General features: G+C 37.3%; 1 protein-coding gene across 4 annotated transcripts in view; it reads right to left on the minus strand.

The window, feature by feature from the left end:
- Nucleotides 1-25,512, minus strand: part of LOC134211965 (myb-like protein AA) — a 106,957-nt gene that overhangs the window by 57,680 nt on the left and 23,765 nt on the right. Inside the window, exon 1 of one of the 4 annotated variants that reach the window (XM_062689389.1) lies at nt 10,664-11,327. The exons of the other annotated variants lie outside the window; for them this stretch is intronic. Coding sequence (XP_062545373.1) covers nt 10,664-10,777 — 114 coding nt within the window. The 5' untranslated portion in view covers nt 10,778-11,327. Of the gene's footprint in view, nt 1-10,663; nt 11,328-25,512 lie in introns of those variants that run through there. 4 annotated transcript variants of the gene reach the window in all.

Consider the following 25,512-nt stretch of genomic DNA (forward strand, 5'->3'; position numbering starts at 1 on the left):
AGATTTAGTTTTTAAACAGTTTTAGAAAAAGTTTTGCCAACTTTCTGCAAAGGATTTCTCGAATCCTCATAATTGTTACATACGTCGTTATGAAAAATTATGCTTGATATCAATTTGTCAAAGATTCGACTGCAATATAGCCCTATGGATCTCAGAGACTCCTATAAAAAGTTGTTTAGAGACAAATACTGAATACCGATTGGAATAATTTCACTATTCATGACATTCAAACCACCGTGTGCAGTAGCTATTGCCGATCAAAGCATCTTTAATTACAATGTTTAACGCGATGCACTAGCAGCTTAAAGCTCTATTTATTCCGCTTATTGTTGTTCCCCCGAAGCATGTAGATTGATAAGAACAACAAGCCTTTGCCAGTAGAGGTCCCAACGCAATTTATCAAAAACAACCGTTAGTCAATGCCACCGCTCTTATCTTATTAGCCCAACTGGAGATTGTTCGCTTATTTTCAAGATATGTTTAAAACACCTGTGATGTGGTTTATCTGTAGCATTTGTACGCAATCAAAAACGTTAGAAGCGCCTTTATGGACTTTTGACTTGCACATGTTAGTAACGCCCAGCGTTTATTATTCATTCATACATTCAATTTATTTACATATAAGTCACCGATTTATTCAACGAGATACGAAATCGATGTGAAACTAACGATCCCGTGATAGTGACCTGTTAATAAGCTCTCAGTGGGGGTGGGCGATTAGGAGTGGTCAAACTCGTTATCGCGAGGGACGAATCGAGCGACTAATATTTTCATTTGATTCTAATTTTTTTTAAACCTACTCGAACAAATCATGAGGAATGCTGACTATAAATTCAAAGAAAGACTTAATTGCCCCTAAGTTGATAAGTAATTTATTCCTAACCTTTCTTTTGAACAGTAATAGTTTATTTTTCATTTATTTTTAGTGGCCATTTCTAGAGTACTAGACCGGTTCGAAGGCTTGGAGCCATTTATACCCACATGCCTTTATTCAAGAGCCACTCGTAACACGCTTATTCCGATCGCAATTCGATGACCCTTCTGAAGCCTCTCATCCCCTGCTAGGTCTGGGAAGGATGGCCTTCGTTCGGATGATCAGAATTTTGATAATAAAGTTGGATTTGCGGAATGACGCAAATACCGAGAAAACAGGTTTTTCAAAACGCCAATGATACTTCAGGTTTTTCCAGGTTCAGTGCTGACATGCGACCAATATTATTAATTTTTGCGCAAATTTGTGCCGCCGAAAGCGAAGATTCTCAAACCCACGGGTGACACCTAATGGATGGGTTTGGTCCATCACTATGGAATTTTGAGAATTGGCTTCGAAAAGTTCGAAATGCGTCATTGACTACGACACCTAAGATATCTGTAGTATAATTTTATTGACGAGCCTCCATTTAGGAGAAGATAGCGTAAAATTATAGGATGCGAATTCAAACGCCACAAATCATGGATTTGATTTTTAAAACATGATTTTCCAAAGAATAAAAAAAATGCAACCACAGACATAAAGATGCTTCATATATAGCAACCATTGTGTTTGATAATACAAGTGCAAGTAATAAAAATATGATTAAGATTAATTGAGTAAGATCTCGTTTTATCCCAATATCCCTTATTTGTTATGAATTCCATCAATAGTTCTTGCTAGGAGTTACAAATAATCGATAAAACATAACATATTTGACCTCAAATTTTGCCAACAAAAATCGTGTTATGTGAGCTTTGTGAGCACGGTTTTTTGAATTGAGATCTTGCTGATTTTACCCACGTTCTCATATTCCTGAAATTGCTTACTAATAATTGAAGCTGCGAGCGGCAAGTAATTAATTAACAATATTAGTCTGATCTAGAATTTTCCGTGGAATCGAGTGGAGTTCCGAACCGGGATATGGAATTATTCGCGTTATGAGCATTTTTCTCCATTGTGCGCTGATGAACATTTTGTTTCTTTCCTGTAACCTTCTCGCGAAGGAACAGTACCGATACTAATTAATTAAGATCTAACGAAGTAAATTTGCAAAAATGATCTTCGATAGAACTTTTTGTAATTGGACTTAAGTTTCTTTTCATCTTGAATTTAAGATCAACACCATTGGGCTTGAATGAAAGAAGTGGTGGCAGAAGCTTAGTGGATGTTTGATTCCAAAGCTACCGTGTGGAAAAATCCCATATAACAGCTAGAGTGGACTTGCCCATACTTCGGGAGAATGCTTCGTAATGCTCACTCAGTACCCGGAGCATAAAATGCTCACTCACGAATTATTTGTTATTTTATAATTTTTCTGCAAAAAATCAGTGATGAAACGGAAAAAGAATTTTATCTAATAGGGACGATTTTAGTTTATCTTCCAATGCTAGCACTACAGAAAAAAGTGATGAGTGAAAGATGTACCTCACCAAAAACAACGGAAGCTCGAAAGTTCAAAAATCGCATCGAAATTAAAAATGCGAGCTCTCGTTGAAAGTATTTAAATCAATGCGAAACTATGAGACGATCCACCTTAGACTAAATGTCTCAAAAATAAAGAATAAATAGAACTAAAATACGAAACTAGTTTCTGCAAATAATAAGAAACGCATACGAAATCACCTTTCAAAGACCAGTCTGCTATATAAATGTGTATGAGGAATGAAATTTTCGTTTAGGGTCATTTGCCCTGATGCCGTTGTTGGCCGAATAGTTGAAATATGTTTCCTTAATAAGTGAGTGAAGCTAAAAGTGAGATGCTCGAAGTGAGAAGTGAATAGAGAATGGTGAGGATTGAACACCGTGAAATGAGAAGGGAGTACTGAGTAGTGAGATGCAGGCAGTAAAAAAATAAAAATGAATAAAAAAAAAATAGTGGTGAGGAGAAAGATGTGGGAAGTGAGAGAAGCGAATTGGGAAGTGAGAAGCGAGATGTTGATAAGTAATGAGACAGAAGTAGAAAAGAAGAAGAGGAAAAAGGAAGAAGAAAGAAAAAGAAGAAAAAAGCAGAGTGAAGCAAGATTTCTAAATTTTTAGTTCTCACATTTTTACATCTCACTTCTCACTTCCTACTTCTCATTTCTCACTTCCTACTTCTCATTTCTCACGTCTTACTTCTCATTTCTCACTTCTCACTTCTCATTTGTCACAGCTCACTTCTTACTGCTCACTTTTTCATTCTCATTTCTCACTTCTTACTTCTGACTAATAAATTTTCCCTTCTCACTTTATACTTCCCACTTCTCATTTCTCACTTCTAACTCCACATTTCAAGCTCTATCTGGAATAAGGGCGAATGTCGAAATAGAGGATTCCTCATCGACTCGTTTAAATAAAAGTGACAAGCGGCAGATTCCTTTGTGGTTTATCACCTCAGAACGATAGAAAACAATGCAAACATGCATCATCATGCATGCATTATTAGAAAGTGAAAGTTTGTTCCTTGTCTAGTCGTGTTTCTGCAGTAAGCGGATCGGCCGGCAAGTTCTAGTCAATCATGGAGTAGCAACTACGAATTGTGCGGTCATAATTCTCATGCTTATGCTCAGAACGATAGAAAACAATGCAAACATGCATTCTGAGGTGATAAACTGCAAAAAAATCCTCTGCTTGTCACTTTTATTTAAAAGAGTCGATGAGGAGTTTTCTCTCTTGCGACATTCGCCCTTTTACTAGTTAGAGCTTGATTTATAACTTCTCTCAAATCACTTCTTACTGTCACTTCTTATTTCTCATTTTGACGTAGGACTTACGTCTCTCTTTACTATACCGGGTGTCATTTCAAAATATTCAAATCGACCGCGTTACGCTGTGTTGAAAGATTTTAAACGTTAATAGCGTTCGTCTCAGTGGACGAATTTCTGCGGTAAGCCTCTCAATCGACAGATTTCAAGTATGCCTTCCATGTCCATGCTTGATAAGACCCGAAAAACTTGTTTCAATAGGCATGAAACTGTTTTCAATGAAAAACATTGAGATCAAGGGAACCTATAAATATGGGTACCGCGTAATTCTTGCATCATTCCATTACCACGTTCTGATTGGTGCAGACACCAGCGAATGAGCAGCCGCTGGGTCTGCCAAGAAGCCATAAAATAGCGCAACGCGATTTTTTCCTTTCATTCTGACCGGGACAAGCGAAGCAACCGCATCATCGATTGAACAGCACTCACACCTTTTAGCAGGGAATGAAGTCTGCACCGACCGCGTTTTCGGCTGGACACCATCGATGCCACCATAATCACCCGAAACCTAGCCAGTACAGCAGCAGTCCACCCTACAGACCCGACAAAGCAGCAATGCTGAGCAGATACCGGCAGCAGCAGCAGAGTCGAGCCGAGACCGGCCGGCATCGGTGCTGAGCCGAGACAGGCTGAAGAAAATCCACATGATGCAGTCCAAAAACAAACGGTTCTTCAGAGAGCCAATCATTGAGATCAATATCAATGCTTTCAATACCCTTCGGGATAGAAATTGTACTTGGGTGCCAAATCCAATATTCTAGAGATAAAATTTTATGTGTGATTTTCATAAATAGCGTCAAAACTAACAGTGGATAATTTTTCTGATTTAACCGCGAAGTGGATGAAGGACTTCGCTTGACCATGCCTTTAAAGATTCATAAGATGTCCAAATCTCTCACATAATCTTATTTGGATAAAAAAACACCGATAACAGCTCAAACATTAATAAACTATCAATCGATTTTTCATCAAATGTTGGATTTTTGGCATTGATAAAAAAATATGTAGATAAACATTGTTTGATACTGACCGCACACAAAGCGAACGTGACTGAATGATCGTCCCATGTTACCAATTCTAAATCTTATCACCCGAAATCTCATGTCCGAGTGTTTCCTTCCTTCTGCTACTAACTATGTTGTCTCAAAAAAGAACACGTACTTCCCACCTGAACTGCAATTCTAAGCTCGCTTGCCCGGCTTATTGGCCTGTATCTAGCGAAAAGTCCCGTTAGGAAATAGACGCCAGCAGCGAGCAACAAGCGTAAAAAAGAAGAAGCCCTTCTCGAACGCGTTGATGATGACGCTTTGGCTGACAAAGAAGCGGGATACAAGACACTACCCGAGCAACACACATGTTGTAAATCAGTTTATGATACTCATATATGACCTAATTTGGTCATATATGAGTTATTGCAACCAAATCGACTTGAATTGTGTTGCGAGGGTAGCTGCACAGACAAACAGACATAACACATTGAACATTTAATCATCAAATTCATCGTCGTTTAAACACTAACGACATCTGTTGATTTCAGTTAGTTGGGCAAATCACGAACCAGATGGCGGTAGTGAGCAAACGTCAAACTCGAGCAAAAACGATGCGCGCGCCACGATTGATCGATTGGCTAACTAATGATTTTTTGAATTGACCAGTAAATCAGTGAACGATGGAAATTTGACGAGTGTTATGTCTGTTTGTCTGTGCTAGCTGATTGGCCCACCAATTGGGAAGCAGAGAAGATTCAAAATAAGGTATTGGCGATTAAAGGTTGCATGAAGAAGAAGAAGTCGAAGGATGATATTAGAAAAATATTGCACGGGGAAGCATACGGAAATTTTTTTAAAACTCTTCTCAAAAATTCTAGAAGCGATTTAATTAAAAACGGGAAGCAGTACGGAGTTGGACTTTTCTTATACTGTGTATTAGATATAACATCATAAAATAAAATTTGAAATCGAAAAATTGCGTTTATTATGCAGTAGAAGGATATTCCAACCCCGTACTCCTAACCGTTTTTAATTAAATTGCTCCTAGAATTTTTGAGAAGAGTTTTAAAAAACTTCCCGTATGCTTCTCCATGCAATATTTTTCTAATATCATCCTTCGACTTCTTCTTCTTCATGCAACCTTTAATCGCCAATAAAAGAAAAGTGCATTCGCTCGCAGAGCATTCAGTCTTTTTATACTATCACTAGAAATTCGCGGTTATTTGAAAAGATCGTTTTCTTACTTTTTGCACTTAGCCGAAGCAAACAGCCTTTTTCAAGGCTCTAAGAGTTAAAAATAATGTTCTCCTTCAGTCGCTATCGCACGGATTAGAAGGCTCTTCAGTGGAAGGGCTGAGATACAGTCTACATCCCCTGCTGAGCCAACTTGTGGTTTATTTCAGGCAGTCCTTCAGTGGGAAGGTTGCCACTGTCGAGGCTAATATTTCGTGACCGGACAGATACTTCCTGAATTTCTTTTTGATGATTCTTGTTCGAGGTAGATTTGATTTCTGTGTCGGTTTGATGAGAAGATTTTGCCAAGGAATGGTATGCAACGCCGATTATTTATCCAAAATAGTTGATGTGAGAAATTTGGACATATTATGTATCTTAAAGGCATGGTCAAGTCAAGTCCTACGTCCACTTAGCGGTTATGTCACAGACATTACCCACTGTTCGTTTTTTATTTTTCACTTCACACATTTAACTTTAAACTTCTCAGTCCTCAATTTACTTTCTATTTCTCATGTCCTTTTTCTTATGTAGAGTGAGAAATTTCTCATTCTTCACTTCTCCGTACCGCCATCGGGGGTGACAATGGGTCTGGGGGTGAGAATGCGTTATCGCTCTCACCGACAGACTGAATGTCGGATAGCAAAATCGTTCAAAAAGGTCTCTTATATTTTAGTACTTGCTCTCAGATACATTCAATGTATTCTACAAGCATTCTAAGTAGTTGAAACAGTGACCTTGTCTCACCACCATTTGACCCATTGTCACCCCCGACGACGGTACACACTTCGCTATTCGCACAATTCATTTTTCAATTCTCACAATTTCATTTTTCACTCATTTTTCAATTCTACTCACAACCTAAGATTTTTTTTGCCAAATGGCGTTCGACCAAATGGCATTCGGTCAAATCCCAACAAATAGTTCAGGTGAGTGAGCTTCCAATGTTTGTTGGGATGACCCGACACCAAAATTCATAAGAAATGAATTTGTTATGGTTTAAAGCGAAATCTACGATCTACAATAAAAAATGTTTCAAAATGTAAGAAGCGAATTGAGGTGTAAGAAGTAAAAAGTGAGATGTAAGAAGTTAGAAAAGAAAAGTGAGAAATGGAAAGTGAGAAGTGTGCAGTGTGCAGTGTACAATGAAAAATGAACGGCAATAGTGAGAAATTAGAAGCGATAAATTAATTGAGAACTGATAAGTAACAAGTAATAAGTAATAATTGATAAAGAAGAAATGAGAAATGATAACTGAGATGTAAGAATTGAAAAATTAAGAAATAAATCCTTCGTTCTACCTCTTTCTCTCTTTTCTTCTTTCTTCCTTTTGCTACTTCTATCTTACTTCGTCCTTCTCCCTTCTTACCTTTTCCTAATCTAATCTATTTTTCTTTCTTTTTTTTCTTCTTCCTTCTTATTTCTTCCCTATTCATTTCTTTTTCTTTCATCTTCCATATTTTATTTTTCTTCTTCTTAATTATTTATTCTGTTTACTATTCTTTCTATATTTTTTTCCCTCCTCATTTCTTTATGCTACCTTGTATTTTGTCCTGCTTCCTCCTTCCTCTCCCTTTTTCCTCCTTTCTCCTATTTTCCAATTACCTTCATTCCGCATCTTTCTTCCTTCTTTCTTTTACTCTCGTACTCTTCCTTCTTTATTTTTGCTTCTTTATTCTTTTTTCCTCATTCTTCTTTCTTCATCTCCCTTATTCTTTCTTTTGCTTATTCTTGCTTTTCCCTTCTACCTCAATTTGTTGTCTTATTTCTCACCATTATCTCGCTCCTGACTTCCCAATTACCATATACAACTTCTCACCACTTGCTTGAATTATTCTCGCTACTCATTTACTACTTCTCTCTCCTCATGTCATATCACAACTCATTTTTCGCTCTTCACTATTTAGTGAAGAAAGTTGTTCAACCATCTGATTTCCCAGACAACCAGAATGCATGCATAATAGAATTGTTTTTCTGTTATGCGATGCCTATGCACACAAATTTCATCGCTTACCAGTCGCGAAAACGCTTTTTGCGTACAAAAGTGGAGGCGATATATGTGTATTTCTTATCCGACGTTGAACGGCAGTGTATGCGATATGCACGATTTTTATGCGAGTTTGTTCGTTATACATTGCGATGTAGTTTGTGATAACAAACTCTGTTTGACAGATAATCCGATTTCGTTTGAGTTTGTTTGCAGGAATATGCGATGTCAACATATGAAGCTGGGATAAACTCGCAAAATAGCCTACTGTGCGGGAAAGTTTATAAATAAACTGATGAGCTTCGCACCACAATGCGATTTTGATGAAATTTGGATCGGTAAACGATTTTAATCGTACATTCTTATGCGATGTGTGGTTGTCTGGGTTCTCACTCCTCAGTTGTTACTGCTCACATATCACTACTCAGTACTCACTTTTCATTTCTCAGTACTCACTGTTCACTATTAACTTCTCCCTTCTAACATCTCATTTCTCACGTCTTCTTCTTTTTCATTGGCATTCTATCCTCCACTGGGACATTGCCGCCTCGCAGCAGGTTATTTGACTAAAAGGGTCATTTGACCAAACGTTCTTCTTCTTCTTCTTCTTCTTGGCTTTACATCCCCACACTGGGACAGAGCCGCCTCGCAGCTTAGTGTTCATTAAGCACTTCCACAGTTATTAACTGCGAGGTTTATAAGCCAAGTTACCATTTCTGCATTCGTATATCATGAGGCTAACACGATGATACTTTTATGCCCAGGGAAGTAGAGACAATTTCCAAAGCGAAAATTGCCTAGACCGGCATCGGGAATTGAACCCAGTCACACTCAGCATGATCTTGCTTCGTAGCCGCGCATCTAACCGCACGTCTAAGGAGGGCCCATAAACATTTCTCACGTCACTTTACTTAATTAGAAAACAAATTTTAACTATTCGGCCAAATGACGTTTGCTGAGGGTGGCTGGGTTCGATTCCCGGTGCCGGTCTAGGCAATTTTCGGATTGAAAATTGTCTCGACTTCTCTGGGCATAAAAGTATCATCGTGTTAGCCTCATGATATACGAATGCAAAAATGGTAACCTGGCTTAGAAACCTCGCAGTTAATAACTCTGGAAGTGCTTAATAAACACTAAGCTGCGAGGCGGCTCTGTCCCAGTGTGGGGATGTAATGCCAAGAAGAAGAAGAACGTTTGGTCAAATGACCCTTTTAGTCAAATAACCATACGCCGACAAATTGGCCGAAATACATTTTTACAAAAAAAAACACCACCTTGCGTTGATGGTGCCTCTCTCGCCCATTCAAAAAATAAGAAAAAACAAATAAGAGAGGTCGAAATAGCACTTTTAGAGGATATATTCTACTATTTCCTTAAATTCATATATATTTGCGGTCATTACTGTAACCTCCGAAAAAAAAATTTCTAGAGGGGAATCTTGGCAAAAAACAATGTTATGTCAATAACTCTAGACCGCAATGGCCGATCGGGCCAGTTTCCAGTAGGAAACAACTAAATCCACGACGTTTGCAACTTGTTGCGAGCAAATCGGATAATGCTAAGTACCAAAAAATTTGTCTCGCATACACACATACAGACATCATTCAATTCGTCGAGCTGAGCCGATTGATATACAACACTATGGGTCTCTGAGATTTCTATCGAAAGTTCGGTTTTGAAGCGTTCTTTAGCTTTTACGTATACTTTTTTGGCTCTTGATGGCAAGAAACCCTGCCTTATTTCCTATTGAATTATGGGCTGTTATAGCAAAAATACTATTTTTATATTACACGAGGAAAGCAACATTACCACTAGGTGGATTATTCAGGTTATTTTTTCATGAATGACTGAACTTTGAAATGGATCGCAAGGGAATAATGTTAATAAAAAAATCTATTCACTTCGTCTTGTAATTCTCAATTTCAATGTTTTGGCCCTTCCTTCGGAAGTGTCTATAATTTCACTTTGAATGCGATACGTAGTAGTGTTACTATTAATGTTTTGATATTTTTTATGAACAAAAACTGCTAGCGATTGATTTGAAGGATTACGCTCAGTGTACGAGAAAGACAAACATAGGGATTTTCAATTGATTACACTCTATTCGAAAAATATTATAACAAAATGTTTTATTAGTTACAATAACAATGCTAAAACGAAACTCATTATACCAGAAAAATTAAAACAAAAATACGTGGAGTTAATTTTGTAATCTTTTATAGCTACATATTTTATCAAATTCTCGGTTATCCAGAATGACCGTTGGCATGGCCACCTTTCAAAACTATCAACGACGAATAGTTCCTCAAATGAACCCTCTAGTTGAATTTCTATCGCAAGATGAATATTGAATGCAGCTTACGAATGTTTACGATTCAAAATTTGGTTCCGCAAGATTTGTTATCAATATGCCCCTAATAGTGTTTAATCATAGCTGTGAATGCATCAACCGATCTGGTTTAATTTATGGACGTTAGGCATGATGAAGACATTCCCTCAATTCTTTCTCAATGTTTTACATACACATAAAAGGATCAGTTCAAAAATTTAAAATCATCCGATCTTAAACATTGTTTCACTTTTCAGTAAAACAAAACAGGAAATATTCGATGATGATGCCTCACTATGCAATAAGAGTTATTCTTTTTCTTTAAAACTAAAGAATATCAATTCGAGAATTGAACGGACAATCGCTTCAAACAGTATATTGAAGCGTCTATAAACTGAATACACTCACCCGAGGGAATATGGGTGACACCTCTCGCATTGTGCGCTCAAATTCCAGTTGCTGCATTTTCATTTTCTCCTCCTGAATTTTTATTTTATCACGATACTTCCTTGGATTCGTCATGTTATATGTTCAAACACACTTTATTTCAACGCAATACACTTAATTATAATCTTCCGTCGCCCAATTGTGGCCTCCTCACTTACTCACTCAACCGTTTATGCACAAATTGTAAACAAACAAAAAACCAGCTAATTTAGATTCGAAAAAATCAACGCACTATAGTTCTCAAGAAACCTTTGGCCCCTGCCAGCGACAATCGAGTGGCTATTTCAAGATTTATTATAACCGCGAATAGAACAACGCTTGAAACACGAACACGAGGCGTACAGTCGGCGAGCACAAATTCGACTGTCTGGGCAACGCACAGCAAAAAGAGTTGGGACGTTAGTTGTCCAGTGAGCTGCGAGCATAAAAAGTCTTCCAACAATTTGTTACAGGTTTACCACTTTTTGCCTTCTTCGGCACCTGTAGATTTGCGTCTTGCAAATAACCTTAACACACATACCCAAAATTTGCCCGAGGCGGAATGCTGCTTCCAGTTCTTGCGCGAAAAAAAAAATCCATTCAACACAAATGCCAAGTGAGCGAACCGACCGCGGTTAATGTACTGATCATCTCTGTCTTAGATCGGCGAAGGCTAAGAACATACGCAGCTTCTAACTGACTCGGGCAGTGTGTTGGTCAAGTTCTGAGCGTCGTTTAGTATACCGACATCCTACGCTCACTGTAATAATATTTTTTGCAGCGAAATGCACAACAAACATCGGCTCCGTAGGTACCCAACTACGAGTTTAGCACTGACGAATAACAAGGCGGCTTGACAAATATGGTAGGAACCCGTTATGATAAATGTATAAACATTATTCATACTAAAAGTACACCATTCGGCTAAATTTTTGTTATCTAACGTCGATATTCCTGACATCCCAACCGAAAACAAATGGTTTGCAACACTCCTCGCATCCGACTCTAGTTCAAACATAACCTCGCCCGGATAATTTTATCACGTACCAGTGAAACCAACACTTATAATAAGCCACATTTAATCACGCGCCTGCGACAGTCATCATTCTTGTTCTTAATCGACTCGTGTCGAGTTTACTTCGCTGGATGTTTGGGCGGGGATGCATTTTAGAAGAAAATAAATACAGACTAAGGAGTCGACATTATTAATCACGTCCATCAAATTATTTTTATTTCATCATAACCCTCCGGTTATGTAATTGAATCATTTGTTCGAACAAAGTTTGGTTTAATGGTTTAATAGGCCGTAGCGCCTAAAACGATCGTTTAGTTTCTGAAAAACTATGGTGGACAGAATCCAGGCGTTGGACGCTCGGGATGAAATTATCGATCTCGCATGCACGTGTTAACACGCTTGCACCTATAGCAGGAAAAGCCGCATGCTTGAGATATTTATAATTCATCATTCTCTAGTGCTGGCACTCCTAACATTGACTTCGTACAAAAAAGATGAAACACAACCGAAATGAAAGTTTGAAATACAATTTCAATTATATGGAGTTACTCTTCCGGTTTTTCATCTTAAAGTTCCATCGTTCATCCTGTAAAATACAAAGGAACGAAACGCAATGGGAATTGTTTTTTATTTGTTTGATTTTTTACGTAGTTTACGCATGTTTACAATGATATCTGACGGAATTTTGCGGTAGAATGATTTTTTTAACTGTCTAAGGGGGAGTGAGATGGAGATTAGAACAGCTCCCCTATTCTGTTAACGATAAAACTGTCATAAATTACAATACTTTTACATATCTACTTCTTTTCATTGGCATTACATACCTCACTGGGACATTGCCGCCTCACAGCTTAGTGTTCATTCAATACTTCCACAGTAGTTAACTGCGAGGTTTCTAAGCCAAGTTACCATTTTTGCACCAGTATATCATGAGGCTGGGGCCCTCCTTAGCCGTGCGGTAAGACGCGCGGCTACAAAGCAAGACCATGCTGAGGGTGGCTGGGTTCGATTCCCGGTGCCGGTCTAGGCAATTTTCGGATTGGAAATTGTCTCGACTTCCCTGGGCATAAAAGTATCATCGTGTTATTCCCGTAACACGGTAGATCACTTTGACGTAGTGTGTTGCGGTGTAAGATCTACCAAACAGAGCCCTAGCTTAATCTCTTTTTCTAGCTAGGGCAATAAGTTGTGGTAATTAAGGATTCATCGTATTTAGTCCCCGCTACCAACAGCCATCTCAGAAATAAAACATAATTAATGTTACCTTGCAGATAGTTGAAAGACTCGAATTCCTCTTGTTTGAGGCTAGACTGTATGCAGCGGAAACAACTTTTCGAGCAATTAGTTAAAAAACCTCGGTACCCGGTCCTAGGCTGAACTGACTGCTGGAAAAATCGAGTTAGGGGTTTAAATATGTACTAACTCTTCATGAACTGGTGAAAATGGTAGTGAGAGGAACACACGGAAGTTTTTATTACTGAACAAATTCTCTTGCTTGAAATGGTCTTGTAGACAGAGCTAAATCCCGGGTTTTCATTGTTTACTGGTGATATTCTAGAAGCAAGACAAGGATGTGGCTAGGGCTCCGATGCATGGCCAAAAACAGTATCACTGTTCTGTTTTCTCAAGAAAGGATTGATTTCCTATTGATAAGGGGCTCGCCTTCAATGGGATTGCTCGCTGTGAAGGGTCTAAATAGCGGGACCTTGTCATGGTGCTCTTGAGAAAACAAAACAACAACTGTATCGAAACCGATACTGCATTGCTTATCAATAGTCATGAAGTAATTCGACATGCACTTTAACACTAAGGATAGGGGTAACGCTACAATAGATCTAATAACAGGTCGCAGTGGTACACCCGAACAGGAAAAAAAATCATCGTGTTAGCCTCATGATATACGAATGCAAAAATGGTAACCTGGCTTAGAAACATCGCAGTTAATAACTGTGGAAGTGCTTAATGAACACTAAGCTGCGAGGCGGCTCTGTCCCAGTGTGGGAATGTAATGCCAATAAGAAGAAGAAGAAGAAGATATCATGAGGCTACCACGATAATACTTTCATGGTCAGGGAACTCGAGATAATTTCCAATCGGAAAAATTTCCTAGACCTAGCCGGGAATCGAGCCCAGTCACCTTCAGCATGGTCTTGCTTTGTGGCCGCGCATTTTCAGCACGGCTAAGGAAGACCCCAATGCGTTTACATATTGAATCGATGATACATTCAACTCATTCTGGAGCTTAATAATTTGAAATCTACATTTCAATATTATTATTTTTCGCAATCATCATTTGAGTGATAAACCGGACTACTTTCCCATACTAATGAAATAAGTGCTTTATTGTGTTATTATGCAACTCTTGCATAAAATCCATTATAACACTCTTTTGGGTGCTTAATGGAAAACCAACATTAAAACAAAAGATACATGACTATGTTTTTCTGAATTAGCTTGGTTGAATGTAGAAATAATGCATTCTCGGCATCGCGTATTGACTGAAATAGTTTGATCGAAAATACATCAAAATTTCCCTAAGGCAGGCTTCTCTATCAATACCCGGTTTGCCGAGAAATGCAATGAGGCATAATAGAAAAATTGCTTTGTAATAGAACTATTAGAACAGTTGATTGTTATTTCCGTGTCTGTGGGCTCCCAAAAAATAGCTAATAGAATCAATCGACAAAAAAGATTATATTATCTTTACACTGGCTGTACACTGATCGCTGTTATTTAGAAACCATTATTAAGCCTGTTGATGAATTTGTTCCATACCTCGTTGATAAATTTTACCAACTTATAACTCACGATTTCATTTGTAAAGAACAGTTATCCTTTCTAAAACAGATTCATTGAAAAAAAAAAAGAAATTCTTGCTATATGCTATTTTCACAAAATTATTAATTTATTATAAACTCAAGGATATCATTTGATTAATCTTCAAGCAACAACACACCCATTTGAAATTTACTATAAGAAAGGCAATAAACTTGCATATGTTAGCTTTATGATCATATCAGAAGTAATGACTCACGATACAGTTGCAGTTTAGTTGTTTATCTAAAAAATGATAGATGTTATGAAACAAACGACAAGTTTTACTTAAATTTATTTTATGTCTGATGGGGGGCAGCAGCACAATATAAGAATAAGAAAAACTTTGCTAGTTTGTGTAGATTCCAGTCAAACCATGGAAAAACAGTAGAATTGCATTTTTGCCTTTCTCGTATACTTACGTAGAGGATATACCCGATCAGGAATGCATAACAAAGTTATAACTTAGTTCTATCAATTGTTGTTATTTAAAACAACGTGTTTTTATAATAAGATAATTCGATAATTCGATAAAAATGTGTCTTCGGCCATTTCAAAATTATAACAACATTAGTTATGTATATTTTAACAAAATAATGGCCTATATTTTTGTAGACATTGGAAAAAAATCGGAGGTAATCATCTTCAGTATAACTTGAACCCGCTCGATATTAATACACAGCTAGAACAAAGTTAATTGCTCACATTATGGATGGAAATCCGTCGTGGTGGCGTACCAGATTTCTTTCCGTGATGTAGGCAGTTACCTTGAATGTAGATTTTTGTACAGACAAATTATATCAACGTTTGTTATAATGTTGATATGAAGGTATCAACCTCTGTTTTAATTGTGTTACGGCTAGAGGTATTTTTGATATAATTTTTGTTATTTTAACAACTAACCAGCCAAATTTATAACACATTTTGTTACAATATTTTTCTGAAATAAATAACTCCCCTTGTTATAATTTTGTTATGCATTATTGATCGGGTATGATCGCTCCAAAAACAAACTTTTTATAGAAGGCCCGGAGACCCATAGTGTTATATACCGATCGACTCAGTTCGACGAATTGAGGTGATGTATGTGTGTCTGTGCGCACCCACGTACCAAAATGTAGCAAAAGTGTCATTCATTTTTTGGGCACATATCCTCAACCGATTTGCTCGCAACCAAGGTTGCATTCAACGCAGAATCCTGTCCCATTGTTTCCTATCAAAAATTGGACATATCGGACTATGGGCTCAGAAATTATGGCTAAAATACTATTTTTATAACACACGAGAAAGGCTTCATCACCGCTAGGTGGATTAATCTGGGTTTTTTCCTACGTTCCATGGAAAATGTCCCTCTGATGCTATTGTTGGCAAGAGAATGGCGAAGAAAGCCAATTTTCCTCGACATTATGGAAATACCATAAAACACCACGAGAGCTACATAGCTGGGCAGTTAAACAAACAGACATATCCACTAAACTGTACATCAAAATGTCGGAATAACTCGAAGAGCTATATAATAACGCCAAAACAATATCTGGCATTCAGAAATTCCACAGTTTTGTGCCTATTCCTGGTGATACAGTAGAGGCAAAAAGATATTCTAATTTAGAAGATGAATTAAATATTTTCACCTTGATTGGAAAAAATAAAAAAATAGCATATATGAAAATCGCTTTAGGACAAACATTATATTCATGTGATATTAAAATAAATAAGTAAATAAAAGATAAATCAAATTTAATACATATTGAGACCATACATTTTATTTCCCTCCTTGATTTGCCACGCAAACTTTTTTCCTTAAAAGTGCTCAGATACGTCGGTATGGATGGTTGATCGGGAACATAATTATCTATATTAAGGCAAACCCAAGTAACCATGGAGCTATATATGCTTGCAAATAATACAGCCATTAAAGTTGACTTAAAGTGGAAAAAGGCCCTTTTACGACCAAAATAATGCTTTATTACCTTGACATGTTGAAATAAAACATAAGTAATGCATCGCTGCATTCGTGATGCTGAACTACTGTATCGTTGCTTGACAGTTGATGAATAAATGCATCTTTAAATCGTTAAAACTGATCTAATGCAAATAGCATTTATTATGCTGATCTGTGATTGATTACATGCAATAATTAATGCTTGGTGGTTACTTAGGAAGTTTAGTTTTGATAAGGAATGTTTTTTTTTTTGCATATCAACTTGATTTTTCTAATCGATTTTTATCAGGATTCCATTTTTCCAATATTTTTATAAAAAACTTGTTTGGTTATAATAGGCAAATATTAGAAAACAAAAATAATATTTTTGCAATTCCTGATCATAATACCTGGTTTATAGTTGTCATTTGAGTGATAAAACGGCCTACTTTTCCATACCAACAGAATGGGTGCTTTAATAACCATTATGCAACTCAAATGGGTTGCATAATATTCATTATAGCACTCATTTGGGTGCTATAATGAAAAACCTACATTGGGACAGTAGTTACATGACTACATTTAGCTGACTTAGTTTGGGTGAGTGTTTAAATAGTGTACTCTGAGCGTCTCGTAATAAATGAAATGGTTTGTTGGACATAACATCACAATTTCCCAAAGGCAATTGCATCCATCGCTTCATAGCTTTTCAAGCTATGCAATTTGGCACGATAAGATGGAATCTTATGGTTCTCTGCCGCAACATAATTTATTGGCATGAATGATCATGTGGAGTAAATTCGATTGTACAATTTTGGTATAGATTTATCATATTAAAGCCCATTTTTCGTCATTGCAAAAAATAGCGTGTGCAACTCGTTGCAAAACTCGATTTTTTCAGCACTCGTAGTATTTATCCAACTCGGCAAGCCTCGTTGGATAAACGTACAACTCGTGCTGAAAAAATCATCTTTTTGCAACTAGTTGCACAAACTACTATTTGAGGGAACAAAAAAAAATCGGACACTTTTGAGGACTTTCAAAACATTCTTCAACAAAATAAGAAAAGCTTTGATCACCGCATGACTTGAATCCAAATTGAATCCCAAATTGAATCTTATTCGAACTGCATTTCATCAATTTTTTGCGCTCTTGTATGAATCTCTGAAAATATGCCACGAATCAATAGAACTGTTTACGCTTGCCGAACAGCACATTAGCAGGTTGAAATCGCTGTTATTTTGTCTGTCTTGGTACAGTGATCACCACGACACTATCCAAGCCGTTCCTGGGTGGACGTTAGGCAGAATAACAGCGATTTCAACAATGCTTGTTCTCTAATATGGCCCTCTGCTAATCTTCAGTTTCTATTCGCTTTGAGTAATATAATTATCACCGAAAAAAGCTAATAAATTAATTGCGATTCTTCAACTAATCCGAGCAGTTTTTGATTTTTTTTTCTTCATTTTAAATATTTTTTTTTATTAAATATTGCAATAATTGTTTTAAAAAAATATCACAAATCACAAATTTATTTCTGGTTAATAACTTGAGAAATTCTTTAGGAAATAGGAAATAGGAAATTCAATTCTTTCAGTAGATTCTTCGAAAATTTCTTCGAACATTCCTAGAGAATTTCTTTTAGCAACTTCTTTAAAATTTCCATAGAAATTGTTTTTGGAATTCCCTCAGGAATTCATTTAGAAATTCATTTTGGAATCCTTCAAAAATTATTTTTGGAATTCGTGCGAAGCGGGGATACCATTAGAAATTCCTTTGAAAATTCCTCTTAGGATTTCTGTGGAAAATCCATTCGGAAATTCTTACGAAAATTCATTTGGCAAACAACCTTCAAAAAACACATAAGATCCTTTTAGATTCTCCTTCGGAGATTCCTTAAAGAATCCTTCGGTAATTTTTCTGGAAATTCCCCCAGGAATTCTTTAGAGGACTCATCTTGGAAATTTCTCCATGAATAATTCAGAAAATTACGCTAATAATTACTATCGATACTCCTTTAGTAATTCCTTAGGAAAATCCTCCGAAAATTCTTTTGAAAATTGATCCAGAAATTCCTTCGAAAGTTCCTTCACGAATTGTTTTGAAAAATACATAGTAAATATGTATTTTTTTCAATACATCCCTGAAAAAAACAAGGGAATTCTCAAGTAAATTTAAATTGCCATCCCTAATTAATTTCCAGAATAAATTCCTATTTATCAGCAGGAATTGCTTCTGGAATTGCTTCGAAGATGACAAAACGTTCTTTTTTTTTGCCCATCGATCAATAAATATTTAATACATTTTCAATCTTATGATTTGATTAGAAAATTTATTCAAAACTAGTCGACCCGGCAGACGTTGTCCTGCATAGTAGGCGAAAATGCGCGTTGTGAACTGCCCTTGCGAAATTCCCATACAAATCAAATCTTTTATTTTAGTTATTTATAATTTACTCGACCTTATTCTTGATTTTCGCAAGAGGAAATATCATATAAACCCGTCGGAAACGATAACCATCATACCTACTGAAGGAATGAAGAAAATCTATCGAGCTGTTTTTGAGTTATGCGGATACGAGCACAGACCATTAAATTTTTGTTATATAGAAAATTATGAATCGTTTTCATCTTTTGAGAGAGTTTCATGATGACCGGGATCACTACTGATAAAAGTGTATGGATTTGTGTCCAGGTTCAAAGTAAGGAATGCCTTCGTGAATTCCCCAGGAATTCCTCTGGAAGCCTTTTCAGTGATTATTAAAATAGGTATGCGGATTTTTTTCGGAATTTTTGGCGGATATAATTAAATTTAAGGATAAATATCCAGTTTTGTGGGCCCGTGCCCCAGCAGCGTTGGTGAAAGCCGATAGTAACTGAAATTCGGGAAAGGAAGTGGGACAGGATCGGTCCTATCGTATGGGTTAAAACAAAACCTAGCAACTGGAACCTAGCTGGACATTGCAGCAGAGTCGATTAGAAATAGAGAATGTCGGGTCAGCTTGTTCGAATCCGTCTGGGAACTTCCACCCTATAAAATCAATCGATGTCGATTTGCAGTCACTCTTCGAAGAACCACGAAATTGAACTCACGAGAGTAGCTTGAAACACCACTGTTTGGATACGCTGGTTAGCGTTAGCCGCAGATTGGCCTATTCCAAGGACGGAAATGTCGACCACATTCCTATCACCTTCAGACGTTGGTTCAATTGTTCGGTGAGGAAGTTACTTCATCCTGAGTCTAAAAGTGCTCTCAGTGCTCAGATGATCTCCACTCCTGTAGCTAGTAATGCCTGAGACGAATGACATCAAGCTCAGTTGGATTCTACGGCATCAGAGACCACCTGGAAAGGATTTGATGTTGTACCTCAAAGAATATTTGTGCGGAGATTACTGGAAGGTGTAGTAGATACTGCAGCTTCTCGAACATCTCTCTCGGATTTGAAAAGGACTAGTGTGTGCCATCGTCCATTATACTTCTGGTCAGTGTTGTCCTACACTCAGTGCAAAAACTTCTGCTCTTTGATTTTACTACATCTAAACGATTTTATAATCTTAGCTAAGTAAGTGTAACTAATAGAGGGATATTTGAATTTTCTAAATGTCATGTCAAACTATTGAAAAAATGCACACCAGAGCCTCAGAAGCACGCGCACTGAAAATACACTGGAGTGTTTTCACTGGAGTGTATTTTCAGCGCGCGCGCTCCTGTTGCTCTGGTGTGCATTTTTTTGACAGTTTGACATGACATTTAGAAAATTCAAATATCCTTCTATTAGTTACACTTACTTAGTTAAGATTATAAAATCGTTTAGATGGAGTAGAATCAAAGAGCAGATTTTTTCGCACTGAGTGTAGGACAACACTGCTTCTGGTAAGAGAATTTTGAACGATAATATTGATGAAATTGTTTGAGGAAGTAACGACAGAGACCATGAGCCCGTAATAAATACTCTACCAGATGACGTCATCCGTTCGAAAACTAGGCACTGGAAAAGGAAGTGATCCGTCGAACAACAAACACAACTCTGACTGTTCTCCTAGACAGTACTGAAACTTGTTTTCTCTGAGATTGGTTTTTCTTCAGAATTAACGATGAAGTTACGGGTCTTGGCATCCTATGGTGTCCACTTGCCGTGGCGGTAAAGCTTCTACCACCCCGATACTGCGTTGAAGAAATCCAATCAGATTTAAAAAAAAAAGAAATATCATGAGAAGATTGATCAGAAAAAGGTATTTGTAGTTTCCTGGTTGGATTGTTTGATCTGTCTACTAGTTAATGCAAATCAGTTACCGACTACCTATCAAGAACGGGTAGATAAAAAAGAATCCTGCCATTTCATCAACTTTTACTGCTAATGCTATGCTATACCGCTCAACAAGTAGGTTTCAGGCTACATGGTAATTGGTTTTAGTAATTTGGATCGGATCGATTGGAACTTTTTTCTTTCAAGTCATCTCTTTGCACCACTCGGGGTGTACATTGTACAGGATCCATAAGTAAAACGTAAGTTAATAAGTATAAACAGAAGTTTATCCATAGGTTTCTTTGTTAGATCCTTGTCTGAGTTGATCAGACCTGGATCGATCGACGAGTATGCTTATGTGAGTGAATGGATCGTACGAATAAAAAGTAGCATGTTTTAGTTTATTACATTTTGAGTAGTGGAAGTCACTTGTGGAACTTTACTGCACTACGCATTTCGAACATACTACAAACAACTATGAGAAATTTAGTGTTTACTGCTGATTTCTTATAGTCTTCTCTAGACGTCGCTACTCATGTCTCACACGCAGGCGTGTTTGTTTTTGGATAAGTTTGAAATTTCCCTGATTGTGTCAGGAATTCCCTGATAATTCCAGGATTTTTCAAGGTGGAAAACATTCCCTGATAATTTAAGGTTTTCCAGAGTTTTCCAGCTAGTAAACACCCTGGCTATGGAAAGTAAAAGTAGATCAAAAGCTAGATATCAGTTCGTGAGATGTGAGGAACTTATAGGTCTCAAACATTATGTCAAATAACAAGTGACATTTTGGAGAGATGTCACTCTCTAGCCTCAGATGCTATATTTGGGGCAAAAACATAGGAATACTCAAACGTTTTTAATATGTTAAAAATGTTTGATTAAATTTGGCTTCTTAAAGAAGTTTAGAACGAATTAGTGAAATTACAGGGTGCGCGACGAATTTTTGCGACAAATTGCAAAACGTATTTGGATTTCACATGGCATTTTACAACAATAGTGTGAGAGTCTCTGGACACAGAAGATGCCAAGAAGTTCTTTATTTGGCAAGCAAGTTGTACTTGCAGAAAGCGGAGTATGGAGTGAATAGACAGGTGTATTTTGAAGGTATCTTCAAAAGCGGTTTCACCTCCTCTCCTGAAGGCCTATGACGGTCCGACGATTGGCTGGTTGAATTTAGCATCATGCCACTACACGAAGGACGTGGTAGAGTGGTATGAGGCGAATAATTTCGGCATTTCCGACACTGTGCCTAATAGAAAAATACTGGACCATTATGAAGAAGCATTTTCTAAAACAAGAACAAGAAAACTAAAACAAGAAAGCATGAACTAATGCAAAAACTGTCGATTCAGAAAACGTGCCGACCCTTGTGGCTGGGGTTAGCGCCAAGGTTCACGCAATTGAAATTAAATGAATATCATAACTAAGTTTAATTGTTTTGTTAAGAAAATTATTTTGAGCTTTTTAGTGGAATGTCTTCACTTGTCATAAGACGAGTTTGTACAATCCCATTTAATTCCACCACTTAATTGTACTTACACTGAAGACGACCTTACTGTTGAGGTCGAAATACATATCTGTCAAGGTACAATTAAGTGGTGGAATTAAATGGGATTGTACAAACTCGTCTTAGAACAAGTTTAATTGTTTTCTTTTTTTCCCTGAAAAATTTGGTGAGAATCGAAAAAAAACTGGAATTTCGAGAATGAATTTTATATGTGCTGATTTTAAACGGTAAACCATTTAAAATTCAGAAACAAGTATTTAAAAACAAACGCCGACGATTTTCAAACCGGCAAACACATCTGAGTGTGAACCAGTCTGAATAATTGACCCAAGTTTGGCCCAAAACCGAATATTAGGTACTATTTTGATTTTTTGTTTAAAATTTTAAAAATGGATACAGGCATAATGAGTTGTTTGATAAAGTTAACCTTAAGTAAGTTAAAGAATCAATTGAGCGACTGAAAAATAAGACTGGAAGGGTCAATTGCACAGGGAACCAATTGATACGGAATTGGGTTTGCTGTCCAACCTATGAAAGCTCTAGAATTTTAATTGTTCAATAACGGTGCGGGCCACGTCCTTGCGGTCTTTCAGAGATAGGAAGAATGATTATGCAGACAATCGCCCACTGCTAGTCACAAACAACTTGCACTTGGTTAACGGCTTGTCAATGTGATATAGGAAAGAAATGATCACATTCTTATAATTTGCAGAAAAGATTTTTTCCGTTAATTTCCAATTCTGATAGGATGCTAGAATAGTCAAATTGGAGGTTTAGGATAGGAAATAGAAACCGCATGGATGATTTTCAATTCTAGTTTTTGTAAGCACATAAGAAATAGAGGTTAAGGTACAAAGTAGGAGAATGTAATAGGATTGAACCCACTACTATATATACCACCTCCTGCATATGAAGTAGAAGTGTCAGCTATATAACTACCACCTTGGAAACTACGTGTTTCCCTAGTGATTTTTCAAAGAGCACGAGTTAAGAGAACCATAACATGCACAGGTGTGAAACAATGGGAAACCATTTGCTTATTTATGCTCATAGTCGACTCGAATTTTAGCACTGAACGAAAATTATCACGTGAGATTTTTTTTACTTTTGAAATTTTTTGAAACTTCTTAAATTCATATTTCAATACAGGATTAATCGCATAATCACCACCCGTTGACAAGTTTGCGATCGCGACATACAAAACGTTAACGCATTTTACCTATCTATAAAAACCCTGATTTATCCACCTAGTGGTGATGGTGCATTTCTCGTGCATTTTGGAAAAATATATATTTTAGCCATAACTTTTAAGCCATCCTTTTAGTCCGATCTGGCCAATTTTCAATATGAAACAAAATATAGAGTTTTTTTTTGCGCACATACATACGAACATACACACGCACATACATAAACACAAACAAACATCACCTCAATTCGTCATGTTGAGTTGATTTATATGAAAGTCGACCTCTTATCAGAAATTTATGTTTGGAGTGAACATATAGCCCTTTCGTCACACCTTGGTGCACGAGATAGGCAAAAAGATAGATAAACGAAAAGTTCGGACAAAGATCGAGTACATCAATGGCATACTTGTTTGCTTGCAGTAGCGTAAACCTAAATATTTGAGAATATGGCTAGATAAGCTAATCGAATAGTTGGATAAGTTCATGTTGTTTCGAATTTAGTATAATTGTATTGAGTTGTAGCGTATGAACATTATTCCAAAATATATTGAACATTTTTTAGAAACCACTTGATTTAATCAAACTATGCAGAAGCAAGTTTCATTCTAATGCAAGGAATTGATAGTTTCTAGTCTTGTTGAACATCACTACAACCTGATGGTTCCTACGCAAATTACCGAAAACAAAAATCAATTATGATGTAATGCCACTAATTTATGCGACAAAAACTGAACTGCTGAGTGGAAAAGGAAGTGAAGCGTATCTATTGAGGGATTATACCATATGGTAAATTACTATCCAAACTACGAAACGTAACCTGTGTGGTGGAATTAAGGATCACCACGCGTCCACGCGCGGAAAACAAGCCAAAGCTAATTGCAGAGAGGTATACTGTTTTTATGTTCCACTGACTGCTATATTGTCTTCCGTCCAATCGCAACAACCGCGAATCGCGTCGTCATAGTCTCGTTCGATGCTTGCTTGGCAGCGCCAACGTTGTTCCTGACGGTGGTTAAGAAGGCGAAATAGACACGGACAGAGCTGCCTGACTGTTAGAAGTTAACCCAAATACAATCAAATCTTTCAAGCCTTGCGTATTTGGCGTTATTTGCAGAAGCAAACACGACGAATGTGTATTAGAAATAGGACGCTGACCAAACCACCGCCCGCCGCCGTCAACCACACACACGATCATTCAAAACAAACCCCAGCAGCAGCAGCTCCTCTCAATGGGTTGAGTAGGTATTCGTGGGGCAATGATGTGCACGGTTGCTTCCGGAAAGGGGCAAGCAGTTCATCAATCCATTAATGGGATACGACCGAAGCAAACCCATTTCGATATCTGAAATTTTCACAACTTTCATCGATATAAATATATCATCATGTATAAGCCTCATCATATGGGAATGTAAAAGAGGTAACTTGACCTAGAGGCTTCTAGCAGTTAATCACTGTAGAAGAGATGAATGAAAATTGAGCTACTACAAACAACAATACATTTCACAGTAGTGTCTCGGTATAGCTTTTCTGTATCGATTCACTGTAAAATTTCAACATTCCGAATAGATTCCTTTAGCGATAGATTAGATAAGAAGCTAGAGTAAACGATAGCGTTTACTAAATAAAATACCAATGTATATAATGTATTGTTCGACAGAAATAAAAAAAATCCAAACTAATTCGCTTCCTAAGAAAATTGTGTTAAGACAAGAACAATTAAGAAATCAGTAGAATTCTGTATGAGCACGAGCATGATGACCGTGCATTTCGTAGTTGCTACTCCGTGATCGACCAGAACAATCGCAATTGCACAGGGAACCAATGGATGGAAGCATGGGATTTGCTCTCCACCCTCAATGTGCACAGTCCGAGAGCTCTAGTATTTTGGTTGGTCGATAACCGCGCTGGCCACGTCCTTACGGTCATCGGGGATGGGAAAGGAATTGATGATGCAGTCACTCGCCCACTGCAAACCGAGAACACCTCAGCACTCGCTACGAGTTCCTGCAGAATTTTATTGGAATCGGCCTGGATTGAACCCACGACTTTCTGCGTATGAGGCAGAAGCGGTAGCCATATGACCACCTAGCCCGTTAAGGAAATCAGTAGAATTCTGTATTTAGATTAAGCAGGCTTTGCAA

This window comes from Armigeres subalbatus, chromosome 2 (assembly GCF_024139115.2).
Source record: "Armigeres subalbatus isolate Guangzhou_Male chromosome 2, GZ_Asu_2, whole genome shotgun sequence".
NCBI classification, from domain to species: domain Eukaryota; kingdom Metazoa; phylum Arthropoda; class Insecta; order Diptera; family Culicidae; genus Armigeres; species Armigeres subalbatus.